Below are 19,345 nucleotides of genomic sequence, written 5' to 3' on the forward strand. Positions count from 1 at the left end.
CCTGTGCTGCCTCCTTCTGTCTGGGAAAATCTTTCGTGTCATTCAGCTCCTCAGACGACCTTTCTATCTGCTAGATGGCATGGCACCTGATTCATGAATCACTGAATAAAAGCCAGTTAGATCTTCAAATTTACTCAACCAAATTTTGTTTGGTAACAGGAAGAAGAGGTATTTTTGAAGACTTATGTCATACCTTTTGGAAGGTTGACCCGAACTGTAGGTTTTGTTTTGCGGTGTTTCAGAAAAGGCCAGCTTGGATTTTCTGGGAAACCCCAGGAAATGCAGCAAGAGCCAAGAAGCCTTGTGAAGACAGGCCTGGCCCCTCCACAGTGTGCTTTTGTTTCACTTCCTCTTCTCCTGGCTTCTGCCCCATGCCTGCTCTTCCTTACTCCAGGAAGCCCTCTGACTGCCAGGGCAGTTCCTCACCTGAGAGAGCTCAAGCAGCCTGCAAATCCCTTCCTGGGCTGCAGCTTTCCGGGCACACCTGAAGGCTCAAATCAAATCAAGAGCCTCTCCGTCGGCGGGCACTTCATTTGTACTCTCCCTAATCAAAAGAAACCTTGCAGGGGTCTAATTCAGGAGCACCAGGAATGACAAAGCAGGCCTCCCATCGCCCTCCCTGGGGCAGGGAGGGAGCAGGCCAGCGTGTACTTCGAGCCCAGAGGCTGCCCATGGACACACTACCCCAAGCCAGAACCCTTAGAGGTTTTCCTGCCCCCCGTTTCTCTCCACACCTTCTGACCACAGACCTGAAAAGGGCCTAACACTGGCTCAGGCTGAGCGTGAAACTGGTCCTTGGGAAAGATGGGGATTTGCTACCAGCCGCACTACCACTTCCGACCACCAGAATGCAGTGTCACAGAGACCGGGGGCTCAGGGAAGTACCCAACCTAAGTTGTGGAAATGCAAGGCTTTTTCAAAACTGATTAATTTCAAGGCCACAGCAGCAAAGCATTAAACCAGACACAGGGCCTGTGCAACAGCACAGGCTGCAGGACTTGACACTGGCCCTGACTTGGGGCCTCAAGGATCTGGAGATCCAGAAGCCAGTCCTCCCCTCAGACAGGTGCCGACAGTGCTCAGGGTGCCAGGCATCCCCTCACTATCTCCACCTGCTTGCCTGTCCTTTCCCCCCACTATCCTCCTGACTCTACTATGCACAATACCTAGAGAAAATTATATTTTCAGAAAAAGCCCTAAGGGTGCAGTTTTTGTAAAAGGTGTATGTTTTCACAATTGTTAGGAAATTTCTCTGGGGAAATGGGAGAGCCCCTAATGGGAAACAAACACAGAAAATCCAAGCTCTGCAAATTTTACTTTAGCTAAGCCCTCTCATTTGCTTCTAAAATAACCCAGCAACCCTTCATTTTTATATTCAAAGCAGCCTGCATGTTCCACACTATGTACAGACACCTGAGCAAGAAGAGTGGCCCAGAAGTAGCTCCAAAGGTCCTGGCCGATGTTTAAAATTCTCTAAGAGAAACAGGGTGGGGCTGAGAAAAGTCTGACCTGCTGGGAGACCCTAGGACCTGTTCCCATCTTTCACGTTCCGCTACATAAAAGGGGAGCATTGAACTGGTGTGTCTCCCTGCCTCATTTAGCTCTAACACCCATTCACCTTCCGAAGGTTTGTAAGACAGACCAGGCTAATGAGAAATTCACTGGGGAACAAAGGCATCCAACCTGCTTGACAATCTAAGTAGGAGTCGGTAGAGGCCACTCCTCTGAATCAAGGACTAGCATATCCTACATGTCCTTGCTGAAAAGAGAGCAGCTAATGTCTGCATAGTTCCCAGCTAAATGCTGCTAAATTCCCTTACACACTCAGCATGTTACTGTGTGCATAATACTTTCTTCCCAGCCTCTTCCCTGGTAGGAGCTAACTGATAATGGGCATTGCGGTCCAAGCCCGCCCCGTATGGGATCTGTGACCTTGGGCCAGTCCCTAATCCCTGTGGGTCTCCTGGTTCCCAAGTGTACAGGAAGGAGGTTGGACGGGACTTTAAAGAGCAATTCAGTCCTAAAACAATTTTATGAATCTCTGAGTTTCAAGCAAATGTCACATAAGAGGTTGTCTAGCAGTACAGATATTTCTGTGCCCAAAGCATTTTTCTGAGGAAGCAATGTCTGAGGAGAAAACGAACTTGGGTGGCTGATGTGAACTTCTGGTCTCTAATCTCTGTGCTGCCTCATTGAGGTACCCATGGAAACTCGGGGGATTATGCAAGAGCCTTCTTAGCTACTCAAAACTCCCGGCACCTACCCTTCTCTTTGGTAATCTTCGTCCAGATTTGACAGGAGCTGTGAGCCTGCCGTGGAGAGGTCGACCGCAGCCAGGGGCAGGTCACGATAGGCAAAGTTCACCAGCTGCACAGGAGCAATGCTCTTGGTTTCTTCGTCTACTTGTTGGGAGATGATCTCAACTTCAGAAATTCCTCCTTCTATGGCAGGCCTGAGTTGGGGAGAAGAGCGACAGGGCAGTCAACCTTCAGGAACAAAGTAATTCTTCTACTCTCCAAGGGAAGAAAGAAGAATGCGTCAGAATCCATGCTGTGCTGGGGGTGAGTGGAGGAAGCTTGAGGTCGCCAATCCTCCACACTGGCCACCCAAGGGCCTGGACTGAAGCCCCTGTCTCTTCCACCAGTTGGAGAATGGTGGAGGAAGGCTAGGAGGAATTGTTCATATCTGCAAATAGGAGCTATGGAGGTCAGATCCTTATCAAGGGGGCTATAGACCCAGATCGAAATTCTGCCCACCAGCAAAACCAGGGGTTAGACTTTTCAGATTTTTTTGGTCCCTATACTTTATATGGGAGTAATATATTCTTTTTCTTTTTTTAAGATTTATTTATTTGAGAGAGAGAGAGAGAGAGAGAGAGAACACAAGCAAGGGGAGGGGCAAAGAGAGACAGAGGGGAAGCCAATTCCCTGCTGAGTGGGGAGCCCAATTTGGGGCTCCGTCTCAGGGCCCTGAGATTGTGACCTGAGCCAAAACCCAAGAGTCAAACGCTTAACTGACTGAATCACCTAGGCGCCCCGAAGTAATAAATTCTTTTTAAACTGTCTCCTGGGTTTCTCTGTAAAGGTTCTCTGAAATGTTCCTACTCTCTGTACCACAAGAGGGAAGAGGCTTCTGTATGTGACTGGACGTCCTTCTGGTGGTTGGGGAACTGACCTGGAGAGACCGTGTGGGCCTTGGACAGTGAGGACAGCAGAGGACAGCTGTCCCTGGCTACCACTCTCTTCCTACACAAACTGGTCCTATTACATCTCCCCTTTTAAGGCTGAGAATAGGAAATGGAGGCCACTTGATCAAACTTCCATGGAGCTGCCTGTCGCCTACATCACTGCATGCTCCCATCACTGTGTGCCCATTCACTGAGGGCCCACGTCACTGCTCCCAGCAGATGTGTGGCAGTCTGCCTGGCACAGTGACCACAGGGAGCCACTACTGACATCAGTGGGACTGGAGGATTACATATCCGGCAGCGTGGCAGTGTCCTGTCCAAACACCAGCAGAGACCCTGTGGAGAGATGCTGGGTAAGAGCACTTTGGTTTAACTTCCTGGGGTGCCATCTTTGGTCCCCCAACACATCCCTGACCCTCTCTTAACCTGTAGAATCTGAGGGGCTGGGTCTTATGCTTCTGGCTAAACAATGAAGTTCAGAAAGAAAAATGGCATGAGTGGAGAGGAGTAGAGATGAAATATCCGGGGGAACATCGAGAGGCCAGTTTTAAAACTGGGGTGGCAGTCAGTCTTGGCGCTGCTCTTGGGCTCTGGTGCTGACTCTGATGCTGACGTTCTGGAGCCTCAGCTTCTCCAACTGAAACACAAGGAGGTGAAACAGAGGCTTCCTAAGGGCCATTCATTCTCACCCTAGCGTCTGATGTGGAGAAGAGACATGGAGCATAGCGGAGGAGCTTTGCAGGGACTAGTCCCTACACGTGGGTGGGGACCTCTAAGTTCCAGACTTTTCCTTCCCAACCATCACTGAATTCTAACCAGTCATACACAGCGGCAGTTATCGAGGAAGTTTAGAGCTGAATCTGTCTGCTGTTCTCTTGCTTGAATCATCCAGATAACTGAGGAAAAAGAGGGATTTTTATCTGAATGCCACGGGTTGGCAGCCTAAACCACCTGGATTCACCAAGTAATTTCCAGTGCCCCAATTCTCTTTGGTAGGTCTTATTTAAACCTTGGCTTTTTGCTACCTGTCAAGCATAGAGAGTAGTACTCATCATTGTGTGACATTTACAAAATGCCTCAAGATCTTCAGGAGGAACAGTTATAGGATGTGAGACTTCTGTGTTTCTCGACAATTGAAATAAAAGTGTGGGTGTTTGGTAGGGAATCCTGGCTCCTCCAGGTGTTTCCAAAAAAGTTGATGCTGAGTTGAGTTTGTTCTCTTTTCTTTTGGGCTACTCACGGAAGCTATGGGTAGCTTACTGGACACAGAGAACTTTCTGACCCATGGGCTATTCAGAGGGCTGGAGTGAATTTCTGAGACTAACAGGATGTGGCTTTGAGCAGCAGGGTACAGCCTACTTCATCCTTCCTGACTTTTTGCTCTTTCCCCCTTGCCAGTGATTACAGCAGCCCAGCACCATTTCTGCTCATGTGGTCATCTCCGTAGGAGAAAACAAGGCCTTCCTTGGTGAGAGCGAAGGTCCCACAGTTCATAGCCTGGGTGTTGAGACTAGACTCTGGTCTCAGATATGAAGAACACTATGATGGACAATGTGTATTAATGGCCCTTTTCTTCAGCCTCTCCTTTCAACCATGGGACCCTGCAGAGCTCCTCCCATCAGAAGGAAGACTATGATTCTCCACCCTTGATGCTGGGCTCAGTTTTATGATTTGTTTTGGTCAAGGGGATGTTAGCAGACATGACATAGGCAGAAACATGAAAAGGAGTTTCAATTTATCCTGTACCTCCGATATTGCCATTGGAAGGTGACCAGCCTAGCCTAAGGGAGGATGAGCAGAGTCCAGTTTCATGCAGATCAGCTGACAGCAAGCCAAGCCCCATGTTGAAGAGTGATTCCAGATCAGCAGCTATTTAGCTGGCTACCCCACACATGGAGGAATAAATACTGACTACTGTATTCTACACAGGTACCACAGTTCATTGTTACACAGCATTACTGTGGGCAAGAGATAATGGGTTCCTGCTCCATGATGACAGCAGCCAGCCCCATAGCTAGGCAGGCTGGGGCCATGCAGTGTGACAGAAAGAATGCTGTTCCCATCTTGGTATTTTTGCCAGTGAGTTGCAAAACACAAAATAAGTGACGACTTTGCTGGTGTTTGGTAAGAAGTGGTGGTCCACATGGCATCTCAGATTTGGGAAATGAAAGCACTTCTGCCTTAAGAGTTCTGCCCTTAAAGCCTGCTTTTAGAAACCCTCTCATGATTTCTAAACTTCCTTGCAATTCCCATTTTGTTAATTTACCTTAAGCATGTCCTAATCTTCCTGAGGTTTGCTTTTGAAGTTTCCCCCAGTTTCTATGGCCTCCTGCTAAAGGAAGTGTGTATAGTGGTTGTCTGAATCCGAAGATCCTTGTCTTAAGGAAGATTTATAGCAACAGTTTTGGGCTACAAAATTCCTCTGCTCTTTTAAACCAAAAAAAGAGATGATATTGGTCAGGAAACTCAGAGAAAGAGCTGATTTTTAACATGTAATTTTAACTTCAGGCTTGAGGGCAAAATTGCCTGGAGCTCCTCCATCTTCCCAGGGCTGAGGAAGGAGCTCCTGGTTGCACCCACGATTCTGAGGTACTAACTCATCATCCCCAGAGCAGAGATCCCACCTGTTACTTACTGTGGATTGGTCATGTTGAAAGATGCTCCCAGAGCCATGGGTTTTCTTGGTGTCTACTGGGGGTCAGCCGTCTTGAAGCCTGCCGTCAGCATTGCTAAACGTTAGTTCTTAAAAGACATACAGAATGGTACCTTGAAAACAAATAATCGAATGGTAGGAATTTATTACACTCAGATGTCAAACCTAAGTCCTCCTAAACTCTTCTAAAAATGGAAGTCCTTAGAACTTTCTTCAATATAGCACTTTTCTTCAAAGTTATGTTTGAACAAAGTATATGTTGAACAGATTTGTACAATTATGTTCTTGAGGGTAAGAACAGGCAGAATTACTCTCTATTTTAGAGATGAATAAATATGTCCAGAGTGACAAAATCACTTTTGTGTGTCACACATAGATGACGGAAGAAACCAGACTGGACCCCAGGTTTTCTAAATTTTCATCTATAGTTCTTTCCACTTTTCCAGCATGCATAAGCAAACCAGGGTAATTTTATACTCCAGCTTTAGGAATCTCAAAAATCTCAAGTGCTTTCCCACAACGAGAGAGGCAGCACATCCTGGAGTAAGACTGCCTGGGGTCAAAGCCTAGCTCCCACTTATTAGCCTTGTCACCTTGGGTAAATTACTTAACCCCTTTGTCCTTAGTTTCTCCACCTAAAAGGTAAGAGTGATAATAGAACTAACTAACTGAATTAATGCATATGAAACACTTAGAATAGTGCCTGGTGTGTAGTGCTGGCTTTTATTATCGCAAGTATTATTTAATCAATTTAAGTTGTATGGTCTGTTGAATCTGAGCACATTCCGAAGCATGTGGACGGCTGGGTGTAAGGTTTCCTCTTAAAATCTGGACTAAGTAAACAGAATACACTTTTCTATAAACCAGCACCATGGCACCACCTGGACGTCTTCTAAGATACAGTAACAATCTGGCAGAGGGTACACAAAGAGACAGAGCTGGGTTCTGGGTGATTCTGTACACGTTATAAAAGAGGTTGCTCCAAGGGGCAATTCTTGTGGATACTGCATTCTGCTGCAAACCGCCTTTGCTGCAAGACATCACCATGAGAGAAAGCCCCTCTCCCAGTCCCAAAGCTCAGCAAGCAGAGACACTTGAACCCGAGAGACAAAAGAAGTATGACATCACATAAAAGGCATAGGCACTCCCAGGACCAGAAGATGGATGGTAAATCTGCAAACTGGGGAAGCTCCCTTAAGTTCTGTATAATTAAGAAATGACAGCTGAAGTTAAAGGTAATTGAGGTAATCTTGGGAATGTCTTAGAGCAACTGGAGGAGAGATAGAGAACTTTCTAAAATTAGAAGGGCCTTCATATATGAGGCCACTGTTTCCACAATAGCTGTATGAGGGGCCCAAAAAGCAAGAGATGAGAGCGGGGAGAATTTGGATAGGGGTTTTGTTAACACCCCCTGCTGAGGGTTTCCCCTTACCTTAGTATACCTTAGTAAGAAGGTTCTAAACATTAGAATCAAAGCTCTCCTTTATGGTATTTGGAATTGGGTATTAATTGTACAGTAAGCTTTGTACGGGTGTCCATCCTATAATAGAGACATATTCGGTCTTAATCTTTTCTATTCTCTGTTCTTAATCTTTTCTGTTCTTAATCTTCTCTGTTCTCTGCCTCAGTGATGTCAGGCTCAGGGTATGCACAAATGGGAGACCATGTGAGCAATGACCTCTTCCAGAATGGTGTTTTAACAAGCTGTATTCCCTAGTGAGTACTCTACAGGCTGCAAAAAGTTATCAGCCCTGTGAAAGATATAAAAGGAAGATCTTTGCGTTTATGGACCTCCCAGTCTGGTTGGGCTGTCAAATTTGAAACACATAAAACTCAAAAATTTGTGTGCCCTTAGTCATGAAGAATGAGAAAAAACTGGGAGTTCTGTAAGTAATAAAGATGAACTACTGTACTAATATAGTATGGCCGGTATAAAACAGAAACAGAAATGAAAATGACTTTTAAAGATTCTTGGACTATTTGGGAAGAAAAACTTCAAATATATAGAATTATGAAGAATTACAGAATGAATTTCTAGTTATCCATCACCAACTTCAACAGTTATCAATTCATGGATAGTCTTGTGTTCTCCATATCCCTGTCCATCCCCACCCCTCATGATTATGTCATTTCAATCATCTGTAAAAGTTTCAATATGTAGCTTAAAGAATAAGGATTCCCTTTAAAAGACAAAACCACAAAACTATCACTGCTCCTAAGTCAGCAATATTTTCTTAACATTATTAAATATCCAGGCATTGTTTACATTTCTCTATTTATCCTATAGTTTTTAAGGTTTGTTGAATCAGAAGCCAACATTATGATTGGTTAATATGACCCTTAATTCTCAGTGAATATGTAGGTTTTCCCCTCTATACAATGTTTCCCCCTGCAATTTATTGGAAAAGCTGGGTCATTGGTCCTGGAAAGTTTCCCAGTAAGGGTTATGGTAACTGTATCCCTTTCATGCCATGATTCTGTCCTCTACCTTTCCTGCAAATTTTAGTTAATCTACAGGGACTTTAATCAGATTCAGTTTTCTTTTCTTTTCTTTTTTCTCTATGTAGGCAGTGTTATAACTTTCCTCAGGAGATACATGTCTTCTTGTTCTTCTTTTCGTGAAAGTAACAGCCATTGGTGATCACTTCCTAGATCCATAAATTCATTAGGATTTGCAAAAGGGGCATATTGATTTTATCATGCCTTTTCCATTTACCAGCTTATATGAAGACAAACTCTTCCTTATCAACTATTTGATTACCTACCCTAAGATACAGTCATAGAAAAGGATAAATGCTTAACTTTTCCTTTTATTGACTGATTTACTGGTATCTTGTTACATTCCAAACTCAGTCAACGAGGGTTTTGTTGTTGTTTGTTTGCTTGTTTTTTAAATTTTCCACAGCATCATGGAATTAACTAACGTGGCATGAGTTGAGTGAAGGAACAGAATCCCTGGTAAGCGGGATGGTAGTTTCCTAAAAAACAGATATGGGGGTGGGTAAGAAATGATTGGCATCTCCAGTAGAAGGCAAAGATGAGGCAGGACAGAGAGTAAATCATATTTGGATGGGCAGTGAGTAGGCTGCTTCAGTCAGTGGTTTTGATCCTTAACAAGCAGCACATTTTAGAAAGCAAGCTCCCTGAAGGTGATGTTATTTAAAAACAATATTCTCCAAATAAAATAACCCCAAAGCACAAGCCTAGCACAAAGCAGGTGTAGTCTAGCACTCTATAAATGAACATTTGAAGTGCAAACCTGCTGTCTCATAAACCTGGTAAAAGCAGAAGAGAAAACCTGTTTTGGATTTACAGGGTCTGGCTATGGTGGGTAGTGAGCCTGATTTTTTGACTTTAGTAAAATCCACTTGTTGCTCAACAGCCTTTGTAATTACCAATATCATTTGCTTGTTCCAGCCAGATTTGCAAAATTCAGGCTGGCATCCTAGGAATTTTAAAGCTGAAAAAGGCTTCTAAGATCAAGTGGTCAGTTCCCTCACTTGTCAGGTGAAAAAGTCCGTAATACAGTTCACCTACCCCCAGAGGCACCCTGATCAATTCCTCATCCCTTACTTGTGTATTAGCCCCTTGGCATACGTGACCTGCTTTCATATGCATCCCACTGGTTTCCAAGGCTGGTTTACTCAGAATCACCTGGGGGCCTTTTGGGACGCATAAATTCATAGGCTATACTGCAGAACTGCTGAATCATAACTCTGCAGGTGGAGTTTGACAATCTTGAAGTTCCCCAGGTGTCTGACATGCAACCACTCCATTTGACTCTCTATTATATATATCAATGGTTCTCAAACTTTCCATCATACCAGAATCACCTGGAAAACTACTGGCCCCATCCACAAACTTTCTTAGTATGTTTAGGGTGGGAGCCTGAGATTAATATTTTGAACAAATTCTGAGGGGATACTGTTTGCTGATCCATAGACCACATTTTGATCTTCTGAATCAGAAACTACTTGAGGTAAAGATGGTCTTTTTAAAAAAAATTTTTTTTTATTTCTTTTCAGCGTAACAGTATTCATTGCTTTTGCACCACACCCAGTGCTCCATGCAATCCATGTCCTCTCTAATACCCACCACCTGGTTCCCCCAACCTCCCACCCCCCGCCCCTTCAAAACCCTCAGATTGTTTTTCAGAGTCCATAGTCTCTCATGGTTCACCTCCCCTTCCAATTTCCCTCAACTCCCTTCTCCTCTCCATCTCCCCTTGTCCTCCCTGTTATTTGTTATGCTCCACAAATAAGTGAAACCATATGATAATTGACTCTCTCTGCTTGACTTATTTCACTCAGCATAATCTCTTCCAGTCCCGTCCATGTTGATACAAAAGTTGGGTATTCATCCTTTCTGATGGAGGCATAATACTCCATAGTGTATATGGCCCACATCTTCCTTATCCATTCGTCCGTTGAAGGGCATCTTGGTTCCTTCCACAGTTTGGCGACCTCAATGGATAAAGATGGCCTTTTAATCCCTATTTTGCAGGTGGAGCTGATTGGTTGCAAAGCTTATATGATGGAGCTGTCAGCAAAATCTACCCTGGCCAGGCTCAAGGAGGCCAGGTTTATCAGCTGGAAATACTTTCATTTGCAATAACAGAGTATCTGACTACCAGTGACTCAGGCAGTAAAGACTTTTAATGATCTTACCTCGCAAGAAGCCTGAAGGCAGTGGCTCTGAGATATCACCAAGGACTCAAACCCTTTCCATCCTTCCCCAATCCTCTGTGCTTACTCACACTTATTGCCCTATGGTTGCCAGAATAGCTGCTGCAGCCCCACCTTGCATGCCAGCTCCCCAACAGGAAGAAAGAACCAAAGGCTTTCTCCTCACAAAGTTCTGATATTTTATTATGCAGGAATTATCTTTCCAAGCCCTCTAGCCAACATCTCCTGAAGAAGCCTGGGACATCTCCTGATATCTCCTGAAGAAGCCTGGGACAATGGGTAGCTGGCCAAAGGAGTAAGGCCGGATAGGAGAGCCCAGTTCAGTCATAGTTCATCCCTTGGGGCTGGGCATATTGTTTCCATAAACAAATCTCCATTCTCTTCAGCAAGAAGTGGGAAGGAGCTGTTGCAGGTGTAACTAACTGCCAGGCCAGGTTGGGATACTTCTGATACAGTTCTGAGGCTCAGCTGCATAAGTTTCCTAGCTCTCCAAATAAGACTGACCAAATATTGGTAATTGGGTGGCGGGAAATATAAAGGATGCACTCTCACAAAATCTCAGGGCTCTTCTTTTATTTAGAAAGCATTGGATGTGTGAGGTTCAATTTTGACATCATCAAGCTTGCTGTAGAATCTGTTCCCAGTGAGAAGCCACTGAGCACTGGGGCACCTTTCACAGACATTATGTTCCACACCCGCAGGAGGAGAAAGTTGTGTTTTTTGTGCTGAATGAGAAAAGTTTCTGTGTAACAGCACAAAGTCATCCTTGTTGTTACCTTGATCCATTAATACCTTGCTCCATTAACAAGGAACTAAAATGAAGACAATCAATCATGTACCCAAGCCTTCTCCCACCGTAATCTCCCGTCTATTGCAAAATTCTCAGCTATCAAATGAGTGGACAGGTAGCCCACAGTGGCTCTCTTTTCTAGGTGTAGTAAGTGTCCTATGGATGCCTCTAACTTTCTATTGTGTTTGCTCCTCTTCACTTAGATAGTCATGCAGCCTATCAATTATTATCAGTCTCACCAAGTATGATCACACAAAACTAGATCCCATCATCCCAAATTATTTGGATATTCCAAGAAGAAAATCAAGAGGACCATTATCATAACCTTTTCATTCCTCTCAATAATTTTTTCCTAACAAACATTCCCTAAATTGAACATTTCATGTCCCTGATGGACAAAGGATCCCCTCATGGCCTCCCTACCCCTAACTGGCCTGGATAGGAAAGAATGCCACTTAGCAGGCACTCCTCAGCCCAGACCTGCTGTCATTTTCTCTTTGGAACTCTGCAGAGCTTCCGGGAAACTCTATTATCTATGGTTTTGGGAAGTGCCAAGAATGAGCAGGGGTGTAATGGTTGTCCCATTATCCCTTACCTGGATCAGGCAAATCTTAAGTATTTATGCCACACCTTGCAAATCCCCAAAGCAATATTTTGCTTTATGTGATATTAACTATGTTATGAACCCAGATATAGTTAATTTTGCTGCTAAATCCTCATGACACCAGGTAAGTGACAATTCTTAGTTAAATGGAGGGAAAAAGTCCTCTTTCTTCAATACTTCCATACTACAAATGGCATGATGTAAAAGTGGCCCCCATTATTTACCTTCCCTATATCAATGCCCCTTTGTTACAGCCTGTTTCTCTCCACCTCCTGAGTTCTATGTTGAAATCCTAACCGCAGCATGGTGGTATTAAGATGTGGGTCTTTGGATAGATCTTGGGGGTGGAGCCCTCATGAATTAGATTAGTACACTCAAAGGAAGAGATACTTGGTGACGTGAAGATTCAGCAAGAATACAGTTATCTGCAAACTAGGAAGAGCGCTCTCACCAGATACCAGATCTACCATCACCTATCTTGGACTACCCAGCCTCCAGAACAGAGAGAAAGAAATGCTTGTTGTTGAAGTCACCCAGTCTCTGGTATTCTGTTACAGCAGCCTGAATGGACCAAGGTAGTCTCATAACTTTTCATTGCCCTGTCTCTGGGTTTGGCTATGTGACTGGATTTGTCCAAGTAGATTGGAGGTTGTGATGGTTAATTTTATGTGTCAACTAGACACATAAAACGATATTTAAACATTATTTCTGGGTATGTCTGTGAGGGTATGTCTGTATGTTTAAGGTTTTATTTATTTTAGAGAGAAAGAGAGAGAATGTGTGTGTGTGTGTGTGTGTGTGTGTGTGTGTGTGTGTGAGAGCATGAGCAGAGGTAGGGGCAGAGGGAGAGGGAAAGAATCTCCAGCTGACTCCATGCCTAGCATGGAACCCAATGCAGGACTCAATTCTATAACCCCAAGACCACGACCTGAGCAGAAACCAAGAGTTGGATGCTTAATTAACTGAGCCATCCAGGCACCCCTGGTGAGGGTGTTTTTGGATGAGATTAACATTTGAATTGGTATACTGAGTAGAGTAGTTTACCCTCCCCAATACAAGTGGGCCTCGTCCAATCTGTTGAAGGCCTGAATAGAAGACTACGAGTAGAAAGAATTCTTTCTCTCTGCCTCACTGTCTTTGAGCTGGGATATCATCAGTCTTTTGCTCTCAGACTTAGACTCCAACTTATACCACTGGCTCTCCTGGCTAGACTTTTCAGGTTCCATAATCAGCCAGCCCAATCACATGACCATGCTTCATGTTTGCTGATATATTGGGGAACTACAGAGAAACAGAATAAAAAATGGGCTGGCCCTCTTTCTTGCGGATCACCATGACAACATACACAGCTGAGCTCACCTGCTGCAGGACGTCCAGTTGCCTCAGTCAAGGCCTGCCAACAGCCAGCTGTTCCCCTGAGTGAGCTCAGTCAAGACCAGAAGAAACACCCAGCTGTGCCGAGCCTAAACTGCCAACCCAGACTCATGAGCTAAATAGTTTTTTAAAAAAATTCATTATTGAGTTCTTGATTAGCATCTTCCATGTTTCAGGAACAATACCAAACATTGACATTATCATGATAAATGAGACATGGTCACTGTACTCCAGAAACCTGTGGGCTAGTGATAGAGACAGAGAGGCATAGATAGACAGATGCATAGATGGAAATTAAAATTCAAAAAGGTGAGAATTATGAAACATTACAAGAGTGTTTTCAAAGCTCTGAACCTCTTTATAAATATTAAGCAACTAATGATTCCTCACACTGTCAGGCACAATCCCCCTCTACGTTCAGCCATCTGTCAAGGAAAGGTTTGTTTTTTTTTAAGCCCACCAAATTTTGGGGGTAGAATATTATGTGGTATTATTGTGGCAATAGATTACTGATACATTATAGACAAATGTCCACTGCAACACATAAAATACAAAGATGTATATTTTTAAAGCATGAAATTTCCCTGCATCCTCCATCTTCACCTTTCACATCTCAGCTGAGGTCCCTGTGTTTACACCCAGGTGTAGAAATCCTTGCTCAGAATCATGCAAACATATACTCACAACTACAGGTTAATTTTTGTGGGTTTGTGTTTACAAAATAAAACCAACTCTGCAGTTTACTTTTATCACTTACCAATATATAGTGGACATCCTTTCTGGTCAACAGGCAAAGATCTATACTTTTTTCTGATTTCTTAATTCTTACATATACACACATGCACATATACAACTCTACATAAATGGCTTGTCATGAAATTCAAGTTTTTAGGGAGCTCTGGACTTCCACTTGTGCGTGAGGCGAGCGGAGCCAGAGTCGAGACCAGAGGCTGAACTCGGGATCTGACAAGATGGCCGGCCCGCCCCCCGGATTATCAAGGAAACCCAGTGTTTGCTGGAAGAACCAGTTCCTGGCATTAAAGCAGAACCAGATGAGAGCAACAACCGTTATTTTCATGTGGTCATTGCTGGCCCTCAGGATTCCCCCTTTGAGGGAGGGACTTTTAAGCTTGAACTATTCCTACCAGAAGAATACCCAATGGCAGCCCCTAAAGTATGTTTCATGACCAAAATTTATCATCCTAATGAAGACAAGTTGGGAAGAATATGTTTAGATATTTTGAAAGATAAGTGGTCCCCAGCACTGCAGATTCCCACAGTTCTGGTATCGATCCAGGCTTTGTTAAGTGCTCCCAATCCGGATGATCCATTAGCAAACGATGTAGCAGAGCAGTGGAAGACCAAGGCTCAATCCATAGAAACAGCTAGAGCATGGACTAGTCTATATGGCATGAATAATATTTAAAATCAATCTGATCATCAAGTGTGCATCACTTATCCTGTTCTGCCAAGACTTCTTCCTTTTTTGTTTGCATTTAATGGACACAGTTTTAGAAACATTACAGAATAAAAGCCCAGACATCTTAAAAAAAAAAATTAAAGTTTTTAGTGGTGCCTGCTTCCCCCATATAACCTGCTTTACTGTTCCCCTCCCCCAACAACATAACCATGTTAAACCTATATGTGTCTTTCCTAACTATTCTTTGTGCTTATATAATTGTACAAAGTTGTTTGCTTTATTCAAAAATATGCATTATTCGGGGCTGCCTGGGTGGCTCAGTGGGTTAAGCCTCTGCCTTCAGCTCAGGTCATGATCTCAGGGCCTGGGATCGAGTTCCACATCGGGCTCTCTGCTAGGTGGGGAGCCTGCTTCCTCCTCTCTCTCTCTCTACTTGTGATCTCTCTCTCTGTCAAATAAATAAAATCTTAAAAAATATGCATTATTCATACTTATCTACTTTTTGCTTTTCCTACTCAATATCTTCCAAGTCCACTCTCAACAACGTCTCCCAAGTAAAGCAGAAAAGTCAAATTCATTCTTTAATTGATGGCTGTATAGGATTCATGGTGTGAATGGGCCATAATTTAGTTAACAATTTGCCCACTGATGGGCAGTTTCTAATTTTTTTTTAGGCCACTGTGAAAAATGCTATGATAAACATCCTCAAAATAAATATTTCAATTTGTATTTATTTTTCCGTGTATGGGATAGAGTCTCAGGAGTGACACTAGTGGACTGAAGAGTATATATTTAAAATTTTAACAGTTAAAACAAGATTGCTTTCCCAAGGACTGTAATAATTCATACTCCAGCATAACTCTTTGAGGGAAGAGTCTTAATCATTCACAAGCTGCTAAGGGTGGCTGTGAACACTTGCTTAATTACACCCCCTTCCCATGGAGCTCTGGAGTGAGAACAGGAGACAAGGATGAAAGCAAAACTAATAATACGTACTTTTATGCCACAACATACTCAGTTGACTTAGGGACCATCCTGTCAAAGTATTCCTATGTGTTGTTTCAGCAACAGTCAACCCTCAGAATCCTACCTTTTTCCTTGTGCCATAAACCCTAACCATCCAAAGCAAACCAATCAAATAACCAGTTTCTGGGTTCTCTTGGGAACCCACCCCAGGCCTACTGCCAGGACTGACAAGCTGGCAAAGAGAATGGGTAAAAATATGGCAAGCTTAAACTAGATACAGTTCCTGACCAACTAGATATCTTATCAAAGGAGAAGAATTTTAGGAAGAGCCACCCTCTTTTTCACAACTTCAGTGTACCAATATATAAGACAGTGCCCATAACATCACCAGACACTGTCAGAAGGTGACACCAGAATGTCCTGAAGTAGTCCCCTCCACTGTTGTGCTCTCCTGTCCTCACTCCCAGGAGAGTCAGGTGTCCTTTCATGGATCACAGGTCTTTGTGATGACAATGGTCAAAATGTTGGCCAATGTCCCATTTGAACACCAATGGCATAGTGCTCATTGGCACAAAGCTGGTTCTCTGGTTTAGGTCATGATTTGGGGAGAAGTGCCACTCACTAATACCTCTCTTTGGATAACCTAGGTCTTTTTGGAAGCTTCCCAGCTGGAGCTATCACTCTATATGACGTTGCTATGCAACTGTACTCTATAGACATCTCCTGGGATGCTAGAAAGACTTCACTTCCTTCTAGACAACATTTTTTATTTTAAAAGGGTAGAGACTGGAGCAAATGCAAGGCAGGGTATCCACATGCCTTTCTATCAGTCAGGGCCCCTCAGATAACAGGCATTTAGAGAGATCCCAGCAAGTTCAAAGCTTGGTGCTTAGCACTGGGATACAACATGGTCTAAGGCCAACCCTGCTCTCAAGTTTCCAATCTCATCAGATTGAAGGTTCCAAAGCAGCAATATGTGAAATAACAATTGAAGGGGACATGTGCTGAGCAGTACAGAGTGAAGGTCTGGCAAGAGGAAGGCAGGAGGAAGGCAGTGTGGCCTGCACAATGAAAAGGCAGTGCTTCTTCACACGGATGTTGTGACCTGGCCTTGCCCCACACCACTTACCTGGTCAATGGCAAGAGTAAGAAGACAACATCAGCTTTCCAGCCTCAAGACCAATGGTATCCACCAGAGGATCTAGTTGCATCGGGCCTGAGAACCACATGTAGAGATTGTCCAAAATGCAGATTCCTGGGCCACTCTAGTGATCCTGATCCAGGAAGCCAGGAAGTGGAGTTTCCTTGCAGCCCAGGTGACTGACCACCTGAGAAAACCCGGCCTGCCTAACTTACCCACCCCCTACTGGCTGTACTTTTATGCCCCTCCTTCAAGAACCACAATTAGAGTCTCTTTAATTACACAAATATCTCCGGGCCTCAGTTCATTCCAGTCCCCTCTCCTGCCAACCCTCTGTGAACCGACTGCCATTCCCAGCTTGTCTACACTTGGAAAATCCTCCATCATCTCTAGAAGCTCTGGGTCCTGTGTCCATTTCTCCAGCCTCAACAGTCCTTTCTTATCTGCCCTCCACTCAGAACAAACTACAGACACTCTCAACAAGGTTTACATCCAGGCTCAGAAAACACAATAAAACAACTCTTAAGACCCAAACTGGGCTTATAACACAGTACAGGCTTAATGGGACAGAGGTATGGAAACTGGGAAAATTCCTTAGTCAGAGCCCAGTATTGCCAATGGGATGAGGTGACAGACCCGCCTCAGGCACCGTCATAGTATTTCCTTTGATCCTGGTAGGCGGCAAAGTAGTATGGCATGTGAGAAATTTTTACTGTTACAACCACGTACCATTGTCTCTAAGAAGCCTCGATATAATGTACACAATTTAGTAACAGCTTGTTGACAAGAAAACTTACATACTGTCACATTAAATCTGTGCATCAACTGGAAGACCCTAATGGTTTTAATACCAGGAAATCATTAATTCAGTGTTAGCACTGAAGATGGTGAATGTGGGGTTATTATTAATATTGAACATTTAAAACATAAGAAGACAAAAATATAAACTAAATATAAGGATGGCTGAGGAAGAAAGCAGTCTAGAAGCCTCCTTACAAACTCTTCCTTCTGCTACTAAATGACCAAAAAGCCAAGGGAAGGGAGAGAGGGAGTGCAGATGTGAAAGTACAAAAGGGGAATTCAGACCATAACGTCCTGTCCATCAAGAAAGAAGCAACCCGGGGAGTCATAAAGAGCCATATCCCTGAGACTCCTAAATCTGGAAGGGTGACGGAAGTCTCTTGGGAGAGCCAGGAGAGGTGGCTGCCACACTGGAGGCAACTTTAATCTCCTGCATTATCAGCAAGTGCCCCCAGGCAGCAGAGGTGGGCTGACAGAGCACGGCCCTACCTGCTCTACCATCTGCTCCTATGGACCAGTTTCTAAGTGGTGTAGACCTGCTCAGGTGCACCTGCAGGGGCAGGTCCAATCACGGAAGAGACCAGGGCCAATGCTAGCCTTGAGGGGCCTTCTCCAAAGTGGCTGTTCAAGGGGGAGTCCCGTAGGGAGTTCTCAGAAACCAAAGGGTGACCTGCATCAAGCTTCCAACAGGATAGCACATCCTTCCAGCTCAGTGGATAGAGAGCCCAGCCACAGCCTCACTCTGAGGGGTGAAGACTAGGGAGGCTGGCTCCTGGGGCTATTTCCATAAAACAAATAAAAGTCACAGACCCTAAGATGGCCCACCTTATCAGTAAATAAACAAAAATACATAAATTCAAACCATTTTTCTCCTAATGGAGTGGGAAAGATTTATAAAACCTAGTATTGATGATGGTGTGGGAATAATGGCCATTCACACGCACTAGTGATAGGACTGTAAATTATTGCAAATTTGCTGAAGGGCAATTTGGTAATATTTATCTAAATTATTTTAACATGCACTTTTTGACCCAGCAATTATACTTTTAGGAGACAGATTTTAAGGAAATAAGCTATTAAATATACACACACACAATGTAAGTTTGTTGGATCACTATTTTACTAGCACCATGCCTAGCACGTAGCAGATGCTCCAAAAATATTTGTTGACACAGAATCAATAAAATTATGAATTGAAAGCAACATAAATGTCTATCAATAGGAGATTGGTTAAATAAATAAGGAACTCATATATTCTGGGATTGTTATATAGCTACTGAAAAGGATGTATGTCACCTAGAGCTGAGGGTTGGAAAGGACTGACTGCAAAGGGATATGAGGGAACTCTCTGGAAAAATGGAAACATTCTTTTTTTTTTTAATATCTTATTTATTTATTTGAGACAGAGATCACAAGTAGGCAGAGAGGCAGGCAGATAGAGAGGAAGGGAAGCAGGCTCCCTGCTGAGCAGAGAGCCCGACTCGGGGCTCGATCCCAGGACCCTGAGATCAAGACCTGAGCCGAAGGCAGAGGCTTTAACCCACTGAGCCACCCAGGTGCCCCTAATGGAAGCATTCTAAGTCTTAGTTTTGGTGATGGTTGCAGTGTCCATTTAAGTGAGTGCTTTTTATTGTTTGTTTATTATACATTCAGCAACATGGTTGATTTTTAAAAAAAAATGGATGAGCTACTGAAACTAATGAAAACTGTTGTCATTAACACAG

General features: G+C 43.8%; 2 protein-coding genes across 6 annotated transcripts in view; one reads left to right on the plus strand and one right to left on the minus strand.

Moving 5' to 3' along the window:
• The window catches only part of TMEM266 (transmembrane protein 266), a 111,041-nt gene that overhangs the window by 60,980 nt on the left and 30,716 nt on the right, over positions 1-19,345 (minus strand). For 2 of the 5 annotated variants that reach the window (XM_032865134.1, XM_032865131.1), the window contains exons 2-4: positions 8,681-8,818; positions 5,823-5,953; positions 2,264-2,452 (exon numbers count right to left, since the gene is read on the minus strand). In XM_032865134.1, coding sequence (XP_032721025.1) covers positions 2,264-2,452; positions 5,823-5,860 — 227 coding nt within the window. In that variant the 5' untranslated portion in view covers positions 5,861-5,953; positions 8,681-8,818. Of the gene's footprint in view, positions 1-2,263; positions 2,453-5,822; positions 5,954-8,680; positions 8,819-19,345 lie in introns of those variants that run through there. The other 3 variants (XM_032865132.1, XM_032865133.1, XM_032865135.1) reach the window with 2 other exon arrangements.
• LOC116872125 (ubiquitin-conjugating enzyme E2 N-like) lies at positions 12,034-14,719 on the plus strand. The gene is made up of 2 exons (XM_032865168.1): positions 12,034-12,043; positions 14,265-14,719. Exons 1-2 carry the CDS (start codon positions 12,034-12,036, stop codon positions 14,717-14,719), a joined length of 465 nt encoding a protein of 154 aa, XP_032721059.1.

This window comes from Lontra canadensis, unplaced genomic scaffold (genome assembly GCF_010015895.1).
Source record: "Lontra canadensis isolate GAN:19392208 unplaced genomic scaffold, GSC_riverotter_1.0 scaffold28, whole genome shotgun sequence".
NCBI lineage: Eukaryota > Metazoa > Chordata > Mammalia > Carnivora > Mustelidae > Lontra > Lontra canadensis.